This window comes from Thunnus albacares, chromosome 2 (genome assembly GCF_914725855.1).
Source record: "Thunnus albacares chromosome 2, fThuAlb1.1, whole genome shotgun sequence".
Lineage (NCBI taxonomy): Eukaryota > Metazoa > Chordata > Actinopteri > Scombriformes > Scombridae > Thunnus > Thunnus albacares.
The window spans coordinates 21,019,867-21,044,202 of NC_058107.1; the positions used below are offsets into that span (position 1 = coordinate 21,019,867).

Genomic DNA, 24,336 nt, shown 5'->3' on the forward strand with positions numbered 1-24,336 from the left:
GGTATCGACCGAAATAACCCAGTACCGAGTAGTATTAAAACTTCTCCAGTCAAACGATACCTCCATTTGATCCTTTTTGTACCCAGATCTAGAAAAAAATGACTATTTGTATGGTTTTGCTCACAGCCAATCACCACAAGCATTCTTTGAATTAATGCGACGTGTGATTTGCCCACTACCGCAGCAGTTACAACCCACACAGTCTGTGGTGATAATACTACATTGTATAGTTTTGTACAGTTATTTAATAAATATTTCAATAATTGGAACAATTAAATTTCAAAATGTATTTGTGTAAAAATCATTTGGATGGGGAGGAGTGGAGGTATTTTATGCAACTGAATGCTTCTATTAGCATGATGTGTATCGAATGAAATTAAAAAAAAAGGTATTGAATGAAATACTCTATTAGTATCAGTATTGTAATTTTTTAAAGGATACCCAGCCCTAATCATGCACAACATAAACAATGTTTGCCATCATTGACTAGATTACAACAAGTATTATATTACTTTCTACAAAGTAGCTTACCATCCAGCATAGGAATGACAGTCTTTCTCAAGGCGAGCACCAAGCCCAGCGGAGAGCCGAAGAGGAAAAAGTCAGACACCTCAAAGTCAAACTTCCCCAGGGAGCATCCATCCAGCATAGTGCTGCTGCTCGACCTGCGTGAGGCTGCGTCGTTCCTCAAGACACTGGAGTGTAAGCTGGAAGGACGACACAAAGTCATTTCCTCATGCAGAACTAAAAATAAATCATACTCTGAGAGGACATGAAACAAAGACTGAGTAGTTTTTATCTTCGTGTTGAGGGTTTTTGTTATTGGTATAAATCATTTTGAACAAAACACACCTGGACAGGAAAGCCTGGTGTTGTTTTATGGTGTCCAGTTCATAGGTTGAGGAGTCACTTCTCTTGCGTGGCAGTTGTCTCTTGGTGTCGTCACCCACGCTGGCACGAGGGATGTCGATGTTACTGCGACTGAGATGGCGGCTGCCCTCCAGGGTCGGGGAGGCTGATCCGTGCCCGCTATTGACAATGATGCCTGGAGAGAGGAGGTCCTGGTCCTGCAGGGGCAATCCGGGAACATGTGTTATGAAAACTTAAGGCAATTTAGAAAGAGTCCATATACTGTATGACTTTTTACGACTTTTAATGAAGGAGAGAAAAAAGGCTTAAATTGCAGAAATTCGATTGTAATCAGCAATTTTGGAAGTTTTGGTGGCAAATTATATTAAAAGCTGAAACTTGAGAGTTCATTACTTTACAATATATAAATCAATATTTAATAAACTCTTTTATGTTTTCACTATATTGCATATTTTGTCTCTTACCTGAACACTGACAATACTGCCCCTTCGGCTGCTGTTTTGGCTTTCGTTGACTGTCTGATTGCTGCTGCACAGCGCATCAAACCCTAATATTCCTCCGACACAGTCCCCGATGAGGCAAACCTGTAGATGTCAAGGATGAGAAATAAAGTTAATTCAATAAAATATAACTCGATTTTGAAAATAAAATGTTTTTATTATTTCATATTATTGTTTGAAACATTTATGCTATCATATGGAAAATAAACTAGTAAGTTGTTTTAAATAGTGGCTTTGAAAAGCATTATCAGATTACATCATTATATGAGCCATAATTATCTTATAAAAAGCAGGTTTTGCAGTCCTTGAGAACTATTATAAAACGACATATCACAAGAACAGAGCATGACACCTAAAAACCAGTAATGGTATCCAAGAATATAATACTGGTAACTTCAGAGTGTAGTAACCAACCTGGCCAGAGAAAGCAGCACCATCCAGAGACTTGATGAAGTCGGTGTACACCTGGTTTGCTCTGACAATGACGGTCGCCACAGCCTCCTGGTACTGTGGAGCAGAAGTGGCCAGCAGGGGCAGAGCTGCTAGGGGGATGTGGTCCTGACTGCTGGACAGACAGCTCTCGTCGTAGCTGTATGGGCTCAGGCTGCCGCAAAAGACACAAATGAACTATATTAAACTGCGAAATATTAAAAAAAAGATCAAGACAGTCCACAGAGGAGTTTGAAGAAATAAACACTGGGAGAAGGGACAACGGTCATGAGCTGCACCTGGATCTTTTCCATCATAAGCAAACACCTAATAAACAAGGACTTTCAATCATTAACTGCAATACTAGCAGTATGTACAAAAACTGTCTGTGTGTGTATATCCTCTTACTTGGACACCAGGGAGAAGGCCTCGGCACAGATGGCAGGGCAGGGTACCAAGCGGATGGCGATGCGGCCCAGCGCAGCGGGGTAGTGAACACGCATGACTGTGTCAAAAACCGTACTGATCGTGTTGACGTCGGCCTGCTTGCTGTTCTGGTCCCCTCCGCCTGTGTCCAGGATGTTCCCTCCGTGCAGGACTAAGATCAACACATGGATCTTGGACGGCTGCAGACACTGCTGGGACGAGCTCTCCTGAGACCAGAAAATTTAGATGGTGTTTAATAAATACAACATTTATTGGAGGAAACGTCCTCTTTATTAGTAGAGGACAATGTGCTTACTGAGGGAAAAAATACAAATAAACAATAATTCTTTTTCCATCGGGCATCGTTACTTGTGTCAGATTCTGTGATCTGTGTCCATCTCTTCAAAAACGGACCACACAACAAACACACTTCTTTTCACAGCCAGAGACGGGCAGAGAACCACGAAGGGAAACACCTGGATAACTGTTCAACTAACGGCAAACAACAACAACAACGCTTCCTGAGCACAAGTCACATTGAAGGCAAACTATGCAGGATTTGTTGGTTGGTGAGAGAGAGCAGCCGTGGTCGAGCGAGCTAGAGAGTGAATGAAGAGAGAGAGAGTGCCGCTGGAAAGAACAAAGCAGAGAAATAAAACTTTATTTTCTGATTGTTTCACAGTGGTTACGTTCTAAAGCTCTTTATACATCCAGGACACAGAGACAGAGAGCAGAGCGGAGCAGAGGAGAGAGACGGAGACAGTGATGTAACCTGGTTGCTATGTTGCAGATATGGTTGCATATCTGAGCACTGTTATTGGCTGGAGGCTACACACCCACTGCCCAAAGGCTGACGCCGAGAAACGTCCTGAACACAGTAAAATAATAAGAAAATACAGGCAGAGGGCAGGATCTCTGCACGTAAATACACTGCCACATACGAGATTGATTGATTATAGGAAAAATCCTGCATAGTATGCCTTTAAATAGAACAACATGATGTGCAGTTTTGTCGAATAAGTTTGGTCCAAAACTTCACATTTTTGAAAAAAAGCACTCAACGCCACAGCTACAAGTACACAGGAGTTGAACAGAGGGTGGTGAGGTTGAGGAGTACACATGGATTCAGGTTTGGGCAACGGCAGGAAAAAGGGCAGGAGCAGTAAGTTCTGGGGTCTCTGTGGAGTTACTATAACCCACTGTGAACTAGGGCCAAAATGTTTACTTACTGACTGGTGCCTTGTTACCATGATGGTGGGAATGGGAGAGCTATCTGCTTGGCCGCTAACACAGCCACGCATCTGAACACAAGAGGACAGAGAGGCTCAGGGACAAAAAGCCCTTCTCCAAACCTCTGAGTTTGTTTTTCATTTTTAAAAGTTAAATTAAAGACCCCCTTCACACATGTTGTAAGACATAAAAAAATTATTTGCTTCGAATAATAATTTGTTTCTTTGTCCAATGTTTTTTTTTTCCACAAAAAGTTAAATTACCTCATTAAAAATCCTTCAAAAATACATCTCCTCCTTCTCGCTCATTAAAAAATCCAGAATTTGTGAATATGCAAATATTGTTCATTTCAAAAGTTGAACTGCTGGACACAAGATGTCTCCTACTTCACTGAGAAGTCAATTCTCAGTATTTGTGCACTGGAGGCTTCAAGTTACCACATCACACTTGTGTAAGTTGCATACTGGCTCCAAGTTATGATGTCACACATCATACTCATAGGTACGCACATTAAACTGAATTTTTTGTCGAGCTCAGAGAAACTTTCCACTTTCAGCAGATGAATGTGAAAAATGTCTTCTAGTGTGAAACTCTGCACATACATCATTCTGCACAGTGAAACTCAAACATCCAATATAAGAGGAAAACAGGTCCTTTCTTTAGATGGTTCTTCTGTAATATTTATTTCAGTAGGAGTGTGTTTTGTGGAAACACACTTGTTGTAAGAAACACGTACCTCATCTAGTCTTTCTTCACTGGTTGCTCTCTCATAATCCACCGTCATTTCCTTGAACAGCTCACCTGCAAACACAAAGGAACACAGTGGCCCCAGGGTGTTTGATGTTAACATCAAATATTACAGAGGTGTGACTGTTCATGGTGGACTGCTCATGGTCTTTGTCATACCAGGAGTTTCATCTGTGTCTGCAGCTTCAATCTTGTCCATGAGGTCGTTGGAGTTCCACTTGGTGATTTCCTTTGGAAAGACCTCCTCGCCGTCTGACAGATCCTCTGCAGGGGCAACACAAGACAAATCAACTCAAGTGTATGTCATTCAAGGTTTACAAATGTCTTATTATGTCATGAACATAACCAATTTTCAGTAAAAAAAAAAAAGGGTCATATAGCTCAGTTACATATTAATACAGTACATTCAGACCCCTTCACTTATTTCACATTTTGTTATGTTGCAGCCTTATGCTAAAAATGTTTAAATTCTTTTTTTTTTCCTGATCAATCTACACTCAATACCCCATAATTACAAAGTGAAAACAGGATTTCAGAATTTGGCAAATGTATTAAAAAGGAAAAACTGAAATATCACATTGACATAAGTATTCAGATCCTTTACTCAGTATTTAGTTGAAGCACCTTAGGGCTCTGGCTGGGCCACTCAAAAACATTCACAGAGTTGTTCCTAAGCCTCTCTTGTGTTGTCTTGGCTGTGTGCTTTGGGTCATTGTCCTATTTGAAGGTGAACCTTTGGCCCAGTCTGACATCCTGAGCACTCTGGACCTGGATCCCTTCAGCTTTCCCTCAACCCTGACCAGTCTCTCAGTCCTTGCCGCTGAAAAACACCCCCACAGCACGACTTTGCCACCACCATGCCTCACTGTTGGGACTGGTATTAGAATTGAGGCCAAACAGTTCAATCTTGGTTTCATCAGACCAGAGAATCTTGTTGCTCACAGTCTGAGAATCATTAAGGTGCTTTTTTTTTGCAAACTTCAAGTAGGCTTTCCTGTGTCTTTCGCTAAGGAGAGGCTTCCGTCTGGCCACTCTGACATAAAGCATAAAGATCGGTGGAGTGTTACAGTGATGGCTGTACTTTTAGAGGTTTTCTCTCATTTCCACACAGGATCTGTGTAGCTCAGCCAGAGTGACCATCGGGTTCTCGGTCACCTCTCTTACCAAGGCCCTTCTCCCCTGATTGCTCAGTTATATGTACTGTCAGCTGTGAGACCTTATATAGACAGGTGTGTTCCTTTCCAAATCTTGTCCAATCAATTGAATTTACCGCAGGTGGACTCTGATCAAGGTGTAGAAACATCTCAAAGATGATGATCAAGATGATCAAGGCATCTAAGCTAAATTTCAAGTGTTATAGCAAATGGTTGAATACTTATGTCAGTGTGATATTTCAGTTTTTCCTTGTTAATAAATATAAATTTCTAAAATTCTGTTTTCGCTTTGTCATTATGGGGTATTGAATGTAGACTGATGAGGGGAAAAAATGAATTTAAACGATTTCAGCATCAGGCTGCAACGTAAAATGTGAAAAAAGTGAATACTGAATACTTTCTGAATACACTGTAACAGGAAGCTATCAGCCTAAAGGATCCTTGTTAAGCATATAACATTGTTAAATGACTGAATATGTATTGTTCTGTAATAGAGGTGTTACAAGCTCCACCTCATGCTTATCTATAGTTCATATTTTATTTTGCACTCTCAGATGGCATGTACAAATGTACAAAACGGACTTCCAAAAAAGAAAACAAATCTATTTACTGCACCGTTATCCACTAATAAGTTTTAAATTAGTGTCTTTTGAATTTATCTAAATGTCAGACAGACTGTGTTCATTAATCTATGATTTAAAAAATTAAGCTCTAAAGATTTATAAGATAATATTTTTTTATCCAATAATCTCTCTCCTAGGACATCGCCAGAATCTTAATTTCTAAAAAAAAAAACTGGCAGCCACCTCATGTTCTCTTAAGTTTGCAAATGTCATGTGCATATGCAAATATAATTCCATTAATTCCTGTAATACTAAGAATAAATAACACAACTGTTGTGTCATTTTATTTCTCAGGGACTTGCTTTGCAAATAAACGCTGCTAGGTGGTTGCAGCCGGTGTCTCAGGAACACAAAACACCAGAGTGTGACTGTTTTGAACATCTAAAGAAAAGGATTTGATCATAAACTTGTTGAATTTCTAAGGATACATGATGTGTCCTGCAAACAGTTCAACATCAAGCGACTTTGTCCTTTAAGTTTTATTGCTTTTTCAATTATTATCTCAGTTGCTTCAGTTTCTTTTATTTAGAAAACATGTACAACAATCCAGAATTAAACTGGGTAAAATTAAGCAAAGGTGTCTTTTGATCATCAATAGCCTTTATCTAATTCAAGTCAGTAAATAACATTTTATTCCAGCTCCATTTGCAAGTTAATTTATCTAACTGTAGCAGATGCATTAGTTTTATTGTCCATTTTGAAAAATAACTACTAGCTTAAGACAAGTTAAGTGTACCATCACTTGTAGATTCAAACATCTGATTAATTAACCTTATTAAACCAGACACACTTCATGTGTTATACGATTTCTATTCCTAAAGTTTTCCTTTCTTCATCTGCACTAAAAACATAATTAACTGCCACACAGAACAAGGTGAACTAACGTTAAAAAAAATCAACTTAGACATGCTTCTCAAGCGTATTCGATGATCACTGCAAGTGAACCATAACCATAAACAAACTATTCAGACGGAAATCTAATATCACAGGCAATCTGAGCCAAGTGCGTCTGTTTCCATATTTAATTTGTGTACTGCCACCATGTGATGCATCTAGCAACCAAATACTGTACCTAAGTTCATTTTGATACACCAGCTTCATTTATTTACCATAATTTGATATCTCCGCAGTGTAGGGAAAACATCTGTGAATCATAAATAACTGAGATGGATGCTGGAACAGCACAGCAGTAAGCACTGTATAAGCCATCACGGACAGAAGGTTACATAGACTAATTTAAATGATATGACAGTGTAATGATGAGTTTAATCAGTTTATCAAATAAAATGTAATGTGCTTTCACTTCATGCACCCAACACAGAATAATTAATCCATACAAACATGAATACTGCAATACGCAATCAATTATCAGATGCCAACAAAATTCGGTCTAATTATAGCGTTCCGGGTTCCTCACAATGTCTCGAGCAGAGATTTATTGAACTTGAAACAGGTGAAAACAAACGAGTGCCATTAAATGAGTATCAATTTAAAGAAAAGGCAGCAACATGCATAATTTTATTCTTGTTTTCTTGTCATCATGACTGAACGTTATGAAACAATCTCACCACACAAACACTGGTGAATTATTTGGGGGGGTTCATTTATTGCTTGGGTGTATCATGAATTGTAAAGGACTGTGTGCGTGTGTGTGTGTGTGTGTGTGTGTGCGTGTGTATGTGTATGTGTGTAAATGATGATACAGGAACATGAGAGCTGGAGTGTGTTGGTGAGTTAGGGACTGGTGGGCAGGGACGATTGTCATTTGTGAACTGTGACGTCAGGATGAGCCACCAGGCCCGAGTCCTCGGTCAAACGCATCCGGCAGTGAGTGGGGGTGTTGCACCACACCCACCTATTTCAACTGCAGCCCCAAAGCATGCTGGGTATCTGGGAAGCTTAAGAACTGATCTGTGGTTAAAGAGATGCATGCAGAGTCAGGGGAAAGGGGAGAAGGCAGGTTCTTGGAAAAATGAACACAATAAACGCATTTATTGATCTAGCTACAGAGTACATTTTAAAATTTAATCTGTGTTTACCATGAGCATCAAAGAACTCCTCGTCCGAGCTGTCCTCCGAGTCTCGTGCTATGCTCTGCATCCTCCACTCCGAGATGCTGTGACGTGATGGGCTCACTGAAAGACCGCACATGGAACAAAACATTCACTGTTATTTTGGGACATGTGTTTCAGCCTCTCTCTTTCCCTTTTATCACACACATACACACACACACACACACACACAATCTCTACGACAAAAAAATATTGCACAATCTCCCCCGGCCCACACACACACACACACACAGTGTTATATAAACATGCAACAGTCTCTGTGGTGCATTACTTCATCACAGATGGACTGCTTCGTGGTCGGGGGGGGGGTATGTGAAAAGTGAGGCCCAATGTAACACAGACATTGCTACAAGTACACCAACAACCACATGCCAGCTGAGGAAAAAATGGCGATACTAAAAGCAGGCCTTGTCTATCACGTGTCCTCAGTCTATGCCTCATATATCATTAGTGTGGAGGAAGAGGAGGGGGCAGGCTGGTGAGGGGGGGGGCACAGCTGTAGCTGTCAGCACACAGAAGGAAACAGAAGTGGTGGAGGGGAGGGTCACTGCGAAGAGCATCAGCCTCCTCTGGTCTGTGATGTCAGCACAGCTGCTAAAAATAGCCTAAGAGGAACCACGGGGGGGTGGGGGGGAGTTACAGGGGTGAAACAAGGCACGCTGGACGAAAGTCAGGGTCCAGGTGGCAGCTACAGTGAGCGCTGCCTTGAGGTAGGGGTGACACTGGAGATGGGTGTGTCAGAACATGCGATGTTGTGATGTCAAAGCTGCAACTAAAAATAAACCAGGTGAGATCCAGCGAGTTGAAGGGGTGAAGCGAGGTAAGCTGTATAGTACAGCAAATGTGGAGGAGTGAGTAAACATAGCTGAATTCAGTAAAAACATTCCAATTAACATCAGGCACCAGACAGAAAAGCAAAGCGTGGTGGAAAAGCAGTCTGCATACTAAAAGCTGCTCCCGAGGTGTTTGACTTTATTAACACCAATTCAACAATTTGAGCTCAGAGCTCTTCAGTAGACGCTGATTCATTCAGCTTGGGAGCAACTTTCAGTGTGTACGCTGAACTATGAAAAAAATACAAGGCCAACTCTGTTGTGTAGAAAATGCTGTCAAATTTTGGTGAAAAGACAACTGATGGGACATACTGAGCATACAGATGGACTGCAGAATGGATTATGCTGCAGGACGTTTTGACATTTCTTTTCCTTACTGTGACACTTATTACCTTTGAAATCCATTATAGCTCACATGAATTCAGCTTTTTTTTTTTGCATAGACTTAAACTACAAATGTTAAACAACCTTTTAGGTCAATAGGGGATGTGTTTGATACTGAAAACATACTAGATTTAGGTTATTCACTTGCTATGAAAAAAAAGGAAACTGCTACATTGACTTTATACAAGTTTGACCTTGTTGAAATCTTCACATACTAGTTTCTACTGTGAACAGGTGTCAAATATCACGACTGGCTGTGGAGCAGTTTGACTTTGTTATTAGTATACCGCAACCTTTGAGGTCAAAAGGAGTGTGATGTTGTGTAAAGGGAGCAGTATGGAGGCTGAAAAACAGTACAGGGATGAAACGCAGCTTCATACACAGAGGTGACACAGACAAACAGGTGAAGATGGCTCCTCACCTCCTCTCTTGGATGAGCGAGAGGACCGGGATGATGTGGACCACTGCTTGGTGAGTACGCCTCGTGGCTGGAGAGTCTCTCCTCCTGAGCTGACAACCACCTCCTCGGCTTCGATGGAGCTGATCACCTCTTTAGCCTCCTGGTCTTTGTCTGGAGACGGGGCACCTCCGTTGGCCTCAGTGGCTTCCTCCGCCTGGCTGAACTGGGCCATCTTCCTGGCCAGGGCCAACTGGGTTTCCAGTTCCAGCTGCCTGATGTCCTCCATGGTCAGACCGTACCACTCATCCTGCCAGCACCAGGCCTGCCGGTGGGCGCGCACCATCACCTTCCTCAGTCCTGGAGAGAGACGATGGAAAATATTACACACTCACCACTGAAAGTCATGAGGTTTCCACCACTTAGATGTAAACTGAATAACACTTGTCTCAAATTAACATGACAAACAACCATCTGTGACCGCGTACGCACCAACGTCATGGATGAAGCGTTCAATCTTCGACTGCATGCCCCAGTAGCGGAACTCCACCTTGCACAGTTTGTAGGCACACATGATGGGGGTCTTCCCAGGGTTATTGTTGTACTCTTCTATCCAGTCATCCTGCAGAGGACCCCTCTGAGTCTTGACTGACTTGTAGAGCCGCGTGTCCTCCTCTGATTTGTACTCATGGGGGGGAATAGGATCTGTCACTATGTCGATTGGGTCTGCCAAAGAAAATTCAAATTCAGAAACAAATGACTAATGGAGCTGGGTGTTTTGATTTTATTACACAGGTGATGAAACGACACATAACATAATGTACATAAGTGGGTGGGGTAGTAGAACTTGTATGAATGTGTGTTGAGAGACTTGAGAGGATTTTTGTCAGGCTGACAAACAAATACAAGAATAAGTAATTGATTGAAACGATTACAATCAAAAGGGTCATTGCATGTCTTAAAACCATACATGTCTGAGCAGCTTCATATTCAATGTGTAAACATGCTACCAAGAACAGAAAAAAACACATGCAGTACCGCCAAATTGCCACAAGTGGGCCTCACCAGCTGCTCACAAGAGGAGAGTTAACAAGAGACCATCAGACTACACCTACATATACTAACACTTTAAATAACTATCACAAGTAAAGGTCATAACTTGCTGTTTCCGTAGATAATGACCCGCAGTCTCATGTACAGTGAGCTTCCTCTATAGTGGACTTTGAAAGTTGAGGTAGACTGATAGACATGAATAAATATTTCAACATCAAATGGTTCTGGATTGAAACCAAATGTTCTCACCGATAGTCCTCTGCCTCTTCTCTGCTGCAGACATGTTGAAGACATCTGCCTGGTTGCCTGTGTCGGGTTTGTAGTAAGTCTCAATGTCAATGGAGAACTTCTCAACAAAGGGACAGGTGTATCTGAAGGACAAGAGGCAACAGCATTAAATAAAACCACAGCCCTTAGTGTCCTAACAGTGCATGACTGTATTATGGGGTTGACTGCCTTCATTCAGAGTCTTTATTTTTCAATTGAATGGCTCACGATCAGAACTATTATATTAAGAGCGACAACACCCTCTCACTGCTGTGGAGAGATGATGTGTGAGCCATGCCCATCTGTTGCATCTGAGGCGTCTGCAGCAAAGCTGTCACTGGTTGAATAGATGTGTCAACAGGCACTTGCAGTCTATCAATATCCTGACAGTATAGTCAAGGGCACATCTCTTTTCAGCACCTTCACGTCTCTGTTCTTGTCAGGACCCACACAGACAAACAATCTGACACCTTGAGAATGAGGGGCCATCAACATCTAACAGCCTAGGAGCGCTGCTGGCCAGAAGCCGATCTGATGGTCTGACTGGGAATATTCTGACAACTGCTCTGAGGTCTTTACTTTCTTTTGGCTTTTAGTGAGGGACAGTGGCTAAAACAGGACTTTGAACCAGGGATATTTTTATATGTATTCCACTTAATACGCAGGGTTTGAATTATAATTTGTCTTCTGAACAAGTGGGAGTGGAATTTTTGTCTTTAAATTTGATTATGTCCATGGCAGCTGCTAATTTCTACATAGCAACGTAACAGAAACCCTAAAATAAATGCACAAAGATTGTGATACAATGAATGAATGCTTCTTCAGTGATAAACTCAAGTGGTCCACTTCACTCTGCATCCTCTACATAAAGCCTGCACCCACCAGAGACACAATTGCACACAGCATTCTCTATTATCAAAATAACAAATTTAAAGGTTTGTGCAGCCTTGGCAGAGTTTAATGTACTGGCACTGCTGCTCTGAGGGAGTGTGGAGGTGGCCTTCCTGCAGGAGCAAACCTCACCTGGTGCGGGTGTAAGGGTAGGCGTTCCAGGACTCCTCTTCAACCCTCAGCGCCGCTTTGGGCAAGATGGAGCGGAACCAGCTGGGAATGTGCATGCCAATGTGGTAGACCTTGTGGGTGTACTGGCCCGTCCCACCCGGTCCATCTGTGTAGGGCTTATTTTCTAAGATCTCCACCCCGCTACCTTCGCCACAGCTCTCTTCTCGGCTCTTTTTCTGTAAGAAGCAGAATAAAATCAAGTTGAAATGTGTTGGCGAGGTGCTCGTGTTTGTGTTGCAGTGTCTGAGAAGGGAAAGTGTGTTAACTTTGACAATAAGAATACACATTTTCCCTCAATCTGAAACAGATATGTTTAGGATTGGAACAGAAACAAATAAATTAAAAGGACATAGTTGATGAGAGTTGCTGGTTCAGTCAGTAGACCGAAACACAACATGACACACATAACAAAAACAACTTCTTGAAAGCCTGTCTGCTCTGAATTGCAAATGAGAAAGCCCAAAAACCAGCTCATGGAGCCACACCTTTCCCATATTTACATTCCACAGAGGAAAAAAAGCTGGGTGGAGCCTGCAGATTGAGTAAAGCAGTGAAATCATTGAAACAAGACAACCAAAGAGTGGAGCATAGTCCAAGTGCTGATGATATCAAAAGCACAGAGAGCAAAGAGTAAGAACCATAAAACGTCAGAAATCACTGATGCATCATCTTTTCTGTTTCTCTTATCAGCTAGTGTCCAACCTTGCCCTGTACAGCTCAAAGTGTGTTTTAAACACAGAGCCACCGCAGTATTTAGCGCAGCGCTGGGATAATAGTGGGACAGATTTCTCCAGTCAGTCCAGTGGGGAGAGGCGATGCGGGTGAGGCAGTGAATCAGTGGAGTAGGCAGGAGGAAGCCATGAGGCGTCCAGCGCACCAGACCTCATTACCTCTGACAGGTCATTCATTAGCCACCCGCTCTGCTCTCAACAGCCCAGACACAGCTCAAAAGACACAGCACAGACGCCACGGCACCGTCAAACTGGCTGTACACGAGACAGGGGCTCAATAATGGAACATATTTGACATAAATGTCAAGTTTACAGTGTACTGTACACATACAAACAGCAATATGCAACAAAAATTATTCCACGCTGATGAAAATCTTTAAGCAAGGCATTTAAAGGGGCAGTCCACCCCAAAACACCATAAAACATATGTTTCCCTTACAGAAAGCACTATACTAGTTAAGATACTTTCAGTGTGATTATAAATGATACAGTTAGTTTTTTAATTTAGCTGATAAACAAAGTGAATGTGAGCACCACTTTTGCATACAGCTGCCAGCTTCAAACTTTTGCAAATGATGACAAAATAATCTTGATGGATAGTCAGCAGCCATGGTAAAGAGAATAAGTGAGAATAAGTTTCATTGTGTTTTATGATGTACTGTCTCCTTTCATAAGGTTGCTGACAGGTGACTGTAGTTTGTCAAATGCAGTGTCCCTTCTTCTCCGCCTGGGGCGACGGATGATTCTATCCAGTTCACCGGGAGAAAGATTACAAAACACTGGCCAGAGCTCTGTCGTTCCCTTAGGGAAAAAGGGGAAGTAAGGAAGTAGATAACGCTGAATATATCGTCCATTCTTAATCAGAACAGTGTACTTTGTACATCTGTGCTCACATATTAACTGTTCTCAAAGAGGAACCAAAAATAAGAAACTGTTCCTGAGAGAATCAGGAGGAATAAGCAGGATCAACTGTGTCAGGTGCTTTCAAATCTACACTGTTCTACACTAAAATCTTTTTTGGCTCAGAACATAAAGACAAAGTGCCCGCTGTGTTGAGAGTTCACATAACACTCTCTTTCTCTCTTGCCCACCTTTATTTAAACCAGCAAATCCTTATAAGATAAAAGCTATCACCATGAAAGGCTGCTCTATGATGTTCAGATCCGACTGCTCCGACAGGATGCGAGTCACATCCTGGTTTTTTTTCCTCTTGCCATCAAGTTAGCGAGGTGTGTTTCCTGTTTGGCATGCTGCTTTTCACTTCTCTCCACAGACACAGTTGCTTAGTCAGAACATGATGGATGTGTGTGAGTGAACGAGACACGAGTGAGATCCTCTCATGTTTAATTTCTCGCACATTCCGCGTTTGCCTCGTACATTACTGCAAACCCCTATGCGGTGATAAGGAATTGACAATTAGCTATCGAATAAGAGGGCCGGCGTCGTAAAGGCAAAGGAGTGAGAGGAGAGATGGGGTGGGGCATCGCCTGCTGAGGTGCGGATATGGTCAGGCTGTCCTAAGACCCTGACTTCATCTCTGAGGCTTACTGGGGATGGATCGCAGGCAGGTAGGCCTACATGCTGCAGTTACCCTGGTAACATACAGCGATGAAGCGAGGGTATCCACAGACACCAGCAAAAAATCGTTGTTCCCTCTCTGTTCAAAATACAGCTCTCTCTTTCTCTCTCTCTTTTACTTCCACCCCCTCTCATTTCTTCCCCTCCCTCTTTCGCAGCCTCTCTTTTTGTCATCCATTTCCTCTTTTTATTCACTCCCTCGCTTGAACAAAACCTGACCACCGGCACGCTGCTGATGTCATGGTTGCCATAGTGACAGAAGCCTCACAGCAACGAGGCTGTGCAGAGAGGGTGAGGTCAGGGGAAAAGGTAACTATGGGCCACTAATGTAAGAATTCCTCCTCCTTTGCTTTGTCTATATGCTTGACAATGCACATATGAACTGCTTGTTGCAAGACGTGTCATATATATGTAAACATACGTTTTTGTACAATGTCCTGTCTCAATAAACCTAACGTGTACAGGTTTGGGAGCTACGCAGGCCAAAACAAATACTGCAGTCATTTGTTTTATGTAATTAATAAGTCATGTCGCTCCCCACAACACACTGGGGAGTGACATGTGTGTCTATATGTGTGTGCAGAAGTGTGGCTCAGTGAATAGTTTGTTGCAGCCTAGAAAAAGGCTCCTTGCTTCGGGGCATGTCCGCTGAGTCATGTTCCCAACCATCTATAGCTCAACTGGATTACCTGTCTGTTTGGTACACTGGGAGGGTGGGGGGGGGCTATATGTAGACAAACAAGAACAACAGTCAAGAAACGGAAAACTCTGCTATTCCTTCAGAGAAAGTTTAACTGCATAAACTCTAATATTATACTTATAAATAAATGCTTTTACAATGACACAATGTTGCTAGAACTAATTTGTAAAGTTAGCTTTCAGACAAACTGTGTATGTAGACAAATAGGAGAGGCCCTTTAACAAATCTTTAACAAAGCTGTAGCTTTGGTTTTAGTGCTTTACCAGTAGGTAAATAGTAATATTTGACAACTTAATCATTAACATTCACACTTATTAATGAGGGTGTAAGATAAACAGTTGTAGAAGAGGCCCTTCTTTGTGACTGTCAACAGCTTGAATCTTGTCTCAGACACAGAACAAAACTGATCAAGCTCCCATGAATGAATTCAACTGAAGGTGAAGAGTGTAAGCTAGGTAACCCTTTTGTAAATATACTTCAGACAGGGTCCACATATTGTCTCGTGTTGGCTTGGAAGGGGAGCTATTGTAAACCACCACAGTAAAAGATCACTGCAGAAACATAGCACACTAAACCCAACACAATGCCTAAACCTGACAAACAGGCCTGTAACTTCAACGTGCTCTTCAACATACTTAAAACAACCACTCTGTGATACAGATTACATAACTCTGCTGCGCAAATCCCAACACAACGGCTGAAAGTTTAGTGCCAAAATCAGCACGTGCCTCAAAACCTAAAAACAGAAAAATATACCTACATGTCCAAAATAATAATAAAAATGCAGAAGTTTTATAACAGAGAGTCTTTGTGATTGCTCTCCAAGTCTCTCCTGGGTACTGCTGCTCACAGTGTACCTGGCAGTACTACTGGATTAAATAAATCCTCCTTCATATACACGTACCACATAAAGAGAAAGTATGTTGCCCCGCAGGATACCTAAAGCAATAGCAATCATCCTTTCCTGCTTGCACCTGTAAACCCTAAAGCTCTAACGCAGACGCTCAGTTTCCAGATAAGGGCTCGGTTAGACAAATGAACTGTCTGACACAGACAAAGCAGCATGTTCATCTCCATCACAGAATGTGTTGCACACCGAGTTTGCCGTGAGTAACATTTTCCCCCCCCGCCCGCCTCCTTAAGAAACATGCAGCCTATGACGGGTGGAAACAGCCAGCTTCAGAGAGTTTAAATTGGATAATCTATCAACACACAAGCTCTCTTTGTTCCGTTACTCCACCAGCGTCAGACACCGTGTGACCAATCACTTCATATTTGGGCACGCTGCAATCGCACTCTTGAAAAACCTCCTGTGTTAAAACATCTCCTCTGTGACTGCTTGTTTTTGTCCCCTCGTTTCTGCATCACTTGACTGTTTTTGTCCAGGTGTGTATGTGTGTGTGTGTGTGTGGGGGTGGAGGATGTGATGTGATGGGGGCGTATGGAGTCGTGACCTCACCTGGATCATATAGAGCTGGGCGATGCGGTACTCCTCCACACTCATGGGCATGGGGATGCGATACTCCTTGATGAGCATGGTGAATCTTGGAGGAGGGGGAAAGGGGGACCAGGGAGAAGATTGACAAGGGAAGGGGGGAGGGAGGGATGGAGGGAAGGGAGGGGAAGAGGGGACAGGAGAGGCTCCGGGGCTCCTATATGTGACTTGTCAAATCACCAGCTGAAGTCCACATTGATGGTTCCTGTGGGGGGAAAGAAGTAAATACAAGCATGAGGTATGTAAGCTGTGAACATATTTTCAGAAGAAAATAACTACATCCAATCATTAGTGTTTGTTATCATCACAAAATGCTGCAGATGAACATCCGAAAATACTTCATGTCTCTTCAAACAAGGTCTCCGTCAACATCCATCACTCGAAAGCCAAAAGACAGCAACAAAAATCACTCAACACCAGCAGAAGTTGTCAGCAAGCAAACTAATTTCAGAAGCTGAGACTATACATAACCCAGGACAAAGATTCATTCTCGTGGCTCACACGCAGCTGAAGAGGAGAGGAGAGCCGGAGTATCATTCAGAACATATGCTCGATGTACAGTAGTTACTGGTCCAAGCCTTGGCACCGGGGAAAAGCATCAGCGCTCCAGCGTCTCAGATCCAAGTAAGGCACTTTTCGGGATAAACTTCTCTTCTTATACACAGGCCACAGCTCAGTGTGTGTATGTGTGTGTGTGTGTGTGTGTGTGTGTGGGGGGCGGGTGACCGGAGCCTACAGAGAGCACCCGTGCCTTGCCGACGGTCCCAACAGCCACCCTGTCTCTCCCAACCCTTCAGCACTGTCACATGGGGGGCCCGCTCAGCATAAGAGGGATTACAGTTGAGTGGGGAGCATTACATAACATTGTAAGAGCCCCCTGTGCATGATTGAGGTTTCACAAATAGCAGCCTCAGAATTACACAAAACATTGTTTTCAAACCACTGGGCAGATAGGGGTAGGTGTGGACTATACATACGCAACGTGTGGGTGGCGTGAGTTGCAGAAGTCTGCTTTGACCGCTAAGGGAAGAGCAGCTCTCCAGAGCCAAACAAGTACAAAACAAGATCATGACTGCACAGCACTGTACCATGTTGTAGTGGGAGTTTATCTAAATTAAATATTACAGGTGTCAGCTAAGGTGACACATTAACTGAAGAGGAGTCAATAAGGAAGGGGAGATATTCACTCGTGAAAGAATGGTTTTGTCAAAATGAAAAAAAAAAAAAAAGACATGCTAGTAACTTCAGTCCTTGAAGGGGAAAACAATTAACATTTCTTCAAATTAAATCCTTCAGTTCAGACATTTTGCAGAAGAATCCCTCACCTGTAAGAACAACAAAGGTTTTAAAAAAGTGTCCTATTCAGTTGATAAAAGGCGTGTTTTCGGTGTGTATTCAGATACTCTGGCTACGGCTGGTGAAAGCACACTGGACTGGATCTTAGTCACAGTGCTGAAGAGACTGTACAGTACAGTACGTGTGAGAGGGGGCAACACCACCACCCTGGCACTGCCTGTGTTTGGCTGATCCAAATGTGCCTACACAGCGTTGCATAACCCCAATATTCACTCGTTTCTGACCTTTGGCAGCAACTGGACCTCACTCTGGCACCTAGCCATTTTCTGTAATCACACTAATCACACTAATATTCCCACTGCGTCACTTATCCAGTGAACAAAGGACAGCTTTGGTGAGGCTCCTGGTGTCGCTAAGGCCTCTGGTCCTTCGCCTAGTGAGCGCTCGCCCCCACAACTTGCCACTGAGGACACATTCACCTAATAAGCTCGCTGACGCACAGCAAAGACAAGAACGCAACTTCTCCAACTTCTTAAGTTGGAGCAGGTGCTTACTAACGGACTGGGAGGTGTTCTAGTTAAAACAGGGTGATGTTGTCTTCTATACATTTTTCATATATCTTTGCTCTACACGGAAGAACAACGCAATGACAAAATCGGAGCAGAACGCCACGTTTTGCTGAAAATATCTGCACTCTTGGGAGAGGCTGGGATAAAACTAGGCTAGCCGGAAAGGCCCGAGGAAAAGCCTGCGGCTCAGGAGCCCGAGAGGCCTCTAGATGTTAGAGCCAGGCTTTAGAGGGGGAGGTCACAGTGCTCATCCTTGTTAACAGTGTTGAAGATAAATAGCTTCACAGTCTACTCAAAGCATCGTTTAACAATGTGGCAACAGTTTGTACAAGGGTTGCAACTGATGCTGCAACAAACCTCCGAGTGTTTCTGAGAATTTCCTCTTGGCCAACGATTTTGGATGTGATAGCTGTAACGCTTTAGAAGTCCTTCAGTACACCACAGTGAGACAGATTCTCTTACTGGCTGTACTGTTATCTACCGGAGAGTGACCACTGTGTGAATCAAAGTCCCGCCAGCTGCCACCAACTGGCTCCCCACACATGAGGAAGTGAGGCTGGGTATGTAAAGAAAGGGAGGGCAAGACAAACAGAGAGGGAAAGGAAACAAGAGAGAGTAAGCAAGAGTGACAGGCAGCATATCAGAGGGACGCCATACAGTCACAGAATTGCTCTGATGCTGTACAGGGATTTATGGTGATGCTGACGCATGCGAATTATGTTCCCAACTGCCATGCAGGATTAGGACAGTTTTCCTCTCTGCTAGAGCTGCAACTAACAATTATTTTCACTATCCATTAGTCTGTTTATTCTCTTCCTAAATGACTGTTTAGTCTATGAAATGTCACAAAATAGTGACAAAGGTCCATCTCAATTTCCCAGAGCTCAAGCTAATGTCTTCAAATGACTTGTTTTGTCTGAAAAAACAGACTAAAACTGAAAGACATTCAATTTACTATCATTTAAAACAGAGAAAATCAGTAATTCCTCACATTTGAGAGGCTGGAACCAGCAAACGTTTGGTATTTTTTTCATAAATTACTCAAACTTTTTCATCAAAGGATTTTACATCAAATTAAATTTTTAACTTTTGTTTTACTTGATTTGCAGACAAGATTTCAGTGGTTAGATTTTTCAATTCAGTTGATTAACCTTATTTTTGTGTCTGCTATTTTACTTTGGACTGCTTTCTCAACGAGGACCAGTACAAAGAAAGTTTTGCTTCAAAACTGAAGCTCAAGGATGGATCGATACTGACTTCAAACTTGGAACCTAGAAGCCATTTTTTATTTATGCTGTTTTACTGTTTATTTTGCATGTAAGCCTGTTGAACTTGGCATTAGCACATTCTGCAGCTGTTCTGTGGAGCAATGTTGGAGTTTGTAATATTGAGGGACAGTCAAGAGAAACTGTGTGAATGTTAAGCCTCATTTAAAGCCAATGAAATAACCAGAATAGTAGGTTGGATATGGGAAACTGTTTTTCATGTTGCTTTTTGTGGAACTTAATACTGCAACACAAGCTCAGCTGGCTCTGTTGTTACATGAAAGCCCCCTCTGCTCCATGATCCTCACCGGTATGTATGTCTGTTGCTGCCATTTGTAAATTTACCTGACAGACCCGTGGTACACATGTGAAAAACAAATGGTCAAACTGCAGGAATTCCTTCGCTTGGCAACGTTGTGTAACTTTGATTAGCACCAAGTCGCTAACTCACTCATACCTGAAAGCTGTAGTGGCCCGCTGGACAATGTGTGTAAAGTCGAGCCAACTATTACAACCATTCTGATTCACAGATAGACTTGGCGTTACTGCAATACCAGTATCAGTGACAATACTGCAGCTCTGTTGCAGTTCCAGTGTAAAATATTCCTGCTCTAAACTATCGTTACTATATCAGCCTTTAAAAATCTAGTATTAGTGGACCTCTACTCTGAGTTAACCGATTCCAAGAGTGTTTGACTGCTCCACCAACATATTCACTGTGTATATCGCTCTCATTTACATCTGTATTCAAAACGCACGCCTATCCTGAAAATGCCGTTACCTCCCTGATGATTTAAACCTGTTTCTCTCTGACTCTTCTTCTGTGACCGATGCAGATGCTGCGCACAGCATAGGACCTGTAATGCACAATCCAACATCAGCCTCGAGAGAGTACTGGCACCATGCTTGACCCAGAAAAAAGCACTCTCACACACAGAGCTTAAAAATAGCCCGGTCACAATAATCCTAGCATACGCAAGCAGAGTGCCTGACGTTGTTTGTTCAGAGAATATGCTCATTCCCTTCTAAAAATACAGTCGCTGCCCCCCTCTAGGCAGTGACGCAATAGCAGCACACGCCACTGCACACCGCTCATCACAAAGCAGCCTGTGATGTTCCCGCTCCTGTTTTGACAAAACTCAAGCCATCGATAGCTACAAGATACTTTGAGTGGGATTGTGTATTTTACCTCTTCTCGCTGCGCAAAAATGTGTTTTTCTTCTTGTTCCTTCAGTTGGATGTTTGAATTTTACTGTGCAGATTAATGTATGTGCAGAGTTTGACACTAGGAGGCTGTTTTCACGTTAATCTGCTGAAAGAAGAAGGTTTCCCTGTGCTCACTTTAAATCTGAGTTTAGACTGATGATATCACAACTAGCTTGTAGCCAGGATGCAACTTATAAAAGCCTCCAGTGCACATACATACTGAGAACAGACTTTTTAGTGAAGTAGGAGACATCTTGTATCTAGCAAAATGAACAATATTTGTGAAAAAGATTTGTATATTCATAGACGGGGCACCCTGAGGTGTATATAGGACTGTGCTTTCCTCATCTGACCCTCTCGGAAATTCTGCTGATCCATTAGAGGTTCTGTGCAATCCTCCAGGCGACAGTGCAATCGTTTTAAATAGCAAGTTATGCACTTTTCAATCTATTTCAAAGCTGAATAACATCAGCTGCTGCTTCTATGGTACATGTCTGACAATCTATCATCAGTAGAGTCAATCTCCTGGAACTTTCCAGATAACACGATGCTTAGAACCACAGGAGCTATACAGACGGTGCCCGTAAACACAGCTACATCTGTGTGACTGCTAGAGCTGGCGTAAACAGCACGGCAGTAAACAACTTCTCAAAGATGTGCACATCTGCTCACCTCTAAACAGGGATACATGTCTGACCTTAACAGCTGAAACCTGTTCACTCTACAAAGCAAAGACTGGATTATCTATCAAAGACCAGAGGCTATGGCTTCCACCATAAAATCATATCTAACTTTTCACTCTGAGATCCATTTTCCTAGCTACCCCAGGTTGTCCTGTGCCACAATAATGGAAAAAGGCATTATGAACTCTGTCTGAATATGTAACATATAGGATAGGACTGAAAGCAGGTTGACCACGGGACAGAGAGCAACAGCTGGGCCTTGCTGTCAACACAAAGCTGAATACTGCGAAGGAGGTGTTGACTCACAGGAGGCTTTTTCCCAGAGGCCTTAATGGTGGCGCTTCTTTAAATTTAGCCCTGTTTTAGACAGCACCGATTTGAGGCGGAGCAACAGAGGAGGCGGTGAATCCCAGAGGAGCCAGAGGAGGAGGGGGGCAGCAGGGGTTCCCTCATGACTGACCGGAGGCAAGACCCCTTTAAAATACGAGTGGAAAATGTTAGCCCGCGGACTGCCTAAAATACCATAGCTCAGTTTCACACAGCGTTGCCTTGACACAGCAAAGACAACTTCAGCTATGACAACTGCTGCAAACACAGCTCCGTTCTTAGACAAGAACCCTCGATCGCGTTGATGGGCTTATCCACCAATCCCGTTAAAATGTCAAAAGGCTTAAGACAATGCTGTTTGTGCTGGGCTGTGTGTGTGCTGCGGCCAGAGCGGGAGAGTTTACCATCCACCTGTAATGACCAAAGTGGCAGCATATTTCAATACTGTACAGAGATTAGACTGTCCCATGGAGTATCTAATAAGAGCAAAAGATGAAGCATCATTAATCAGGGGTATAACTGAAATAAATATAGAATATTTGGCAGATTATTTAATACAAATTAGATTTACACTTTAAACCCTGCTCCCCTTAGGGCTATTGAAGAACGGGGTATGTATGCTTCCTGGCAGACTGGCTACTTTTATCCTCATCTATAAATTTATCTGTATTAAAAGGTATAAAAAAGTGAGTTGGGGAGATACCCAACTGATATTAATCAAACATTTTACCCTTGAAACAAGATAATTTGTACTTCAATGGACAGAGACTATAATATTTCCATACAGTATAGGTGTATTAAGGGTGGAGGCTAGTTAACAAAGACTATGATTCCCTTTGTTTGACTTCAAAAAGGCACTGAAACTGAGAGCAAACATTTATCTTTTCTCCATATTTACAGAAGTGGTTGGGATTGTTTGTATGCTTAACCACACAATGCAAAGGAGGAGCAGGAGTGGAGTAAACATGTAGAGAGATCATTATTAAGTCTGCATGACAGACTCAATTTAAACTGAGGCTTAGCTAACAAAACAGACAATTTAGGTGGAACATAATGTGATCTCCAAACATCAGATTTTGAAATCGGTGCATCACAAAGAAACGCAGCAACAATATGAGTGTCTAGTGTCAAGAAAAAAAGTAAATCACAATAAATAGTGGTGCGTCATCTTGTGCCACGTACTGTAAATTTACAGTAAGCTCCCATGATGCGCCCTAGAACGAGGCCAACACTCTTCCTGTCCCTCAGGCCCATGCTCCTCCATAGGCTAAGGAGGTGGGATGCACAACCTGCCCTTGTTCTTTACTCATCATCGCAGCGCAAGGAATAAGCTAAAAATACTCGACACCCTGTGAGCATCTCCTCCATTGTGTTCCTCCTCCTTCTCCTCGTTCTTCTTCCTCCTACAGCAGCCCTGCAAGTAAGAGCTGCTTCTAAAAATGATCCCTCGTTTGCACAGGCAGGGAACCAATAAGAACCGCCATGGAGCACAGACAAATGGCGCAGTGCTGAGTACGGTGTCGTGAGGGGAGAAGAACTTTGCAGGAGAGAGAAAAAGATTCATAACCAGACAAACAAATTGTTAATCATCCGTTAACTGTGAGTCTTAGTCGGCATACAAACCAGCAAAGTCATTCTTCAGATTTATGGCAAAAGATAAATCAAGCATGTTACATCTAATTATTTACTGCTTGAAAATGTCAGAGCAATAAATGATTATAAAAGAAGCTGAAATATTGCAGCGATATCAGCTAAATAATCATAACCATAAATATAAGTTTGGATACCTCACTACATCTGCTCTACCAGTGGAAAATAAGGAAAGTTTCAGATAAGATACCCCCACAGCATGTAATTAAAAAACTACATAAATAAATCTGGTGCCCAGTGACTGTTGAGAACTTTAAGCTGCTTTAATAAGTGGAGCCATTGTTTTCTTATGCCTCAGTGGTGCTCATCAGCCCACCGTTTTCCAAAACAGGCCTGTTACATACCAACTCTATCTCTAATCAACGCCACGCTTCACTCTGAACGCCAAAATTAGATGACCTTATATGCAAATTACACTTGGATTAATCAGTTACGTGCCAAGGTTAAATCAGGATCTCCCCTCTGCTGCCATTCTCTCCCAGCGCTCAGACAGCCTAAATCAACTGCGCAGAGAGAGACAGAGTCTTATGTAACTCGGGCAGACACAGAAATGGAAAAGCATCGCTACCCCTAGCACTTTGTCCGTCCCATTAGCTTATTCATGCAGCCCGCAGACCACAGGGTAGGAAATACTTTTTTAGATTTAGACAGTCTCTCTCAAACGTCACAACCAACCCCTCTCTGAGTGTTTGGAAGCAGCAAGATGCTGATTCAAATCAAGGCCCTCCCGCTAATGTGGAGCCTGTTGCTGAGTGCTGCTCACCACTGACAGCCCAAAAGCTTGGCACA

General features: G+C 42.6%; 1 protein-coding gene across 6 annotated transcripts in view; it reads right to left on the minus strand.

Annotated features, from left to right (window-relative positions):
* LOC122996706 (membrane-associated phosphatidylinositol transfer protein 2-like) overlaps nt 1-24,336 on the minus strand; it is a 45,553-nt gene that overhangs the window by 10,331 nt on the left and 10,886 nt on the right. For 5 of the 6 annotated variants that reach the window (XM_044372345.1, XM_044372326.1, XM_044372318.1 and 2 more), the window contains exons 2-14: nt 16,516-16,756; nt 12,009-12,223; nt 10,968-11,089; nt 10,158-10,391; nt 9,690-10,025; nt 8,019-8,114; nt 4,362-4,466; nt 4,192-4,256; nt 2,208-2,452; nt 1,785-1,974; nt 1,335-1,454; nt 853-1,067; nt 532-707 (exon numbers count right to left, since the gene is read on the minus strand). In XM_044372345.1, coding sequence (XP_044228280.1) covers nt 532-707; nt 853-1,067; nt 1,335-1,454; nt 1,785-1,974; nt 2,208-2,452; nt 4,192-4,256; nt 4,362-4,466; nt 8,019-8,114; nt 9,690-10,025; nt 10,158-10,391; nt 10,968-11,089; nt 12,009-12,223; nt 16,516-16,593 — 2,197 coding nt within the window. In that variant the 5' untranslated portion in view covers nt 16,594-16,756. Of the gene's footprint in view, nt 1-531; nt 708-852; nt 1,068-1,334; nt 1,455-1,784; nt 1,975-2,207; nt 2,453-4,191; nt 4,257-4,361; nt 4,467-8,018; nt 8,115-9,689; nt 10,026-10,157; nt 10,392-10,967; nt 11,090-12,008; nt 12,224-16,515; nt 16,757-17,052; nt 17,161-24,336 lie in introns of those variants that run through there. The other variant, XM_044372309.1, reaches the window with a different exon arrangement.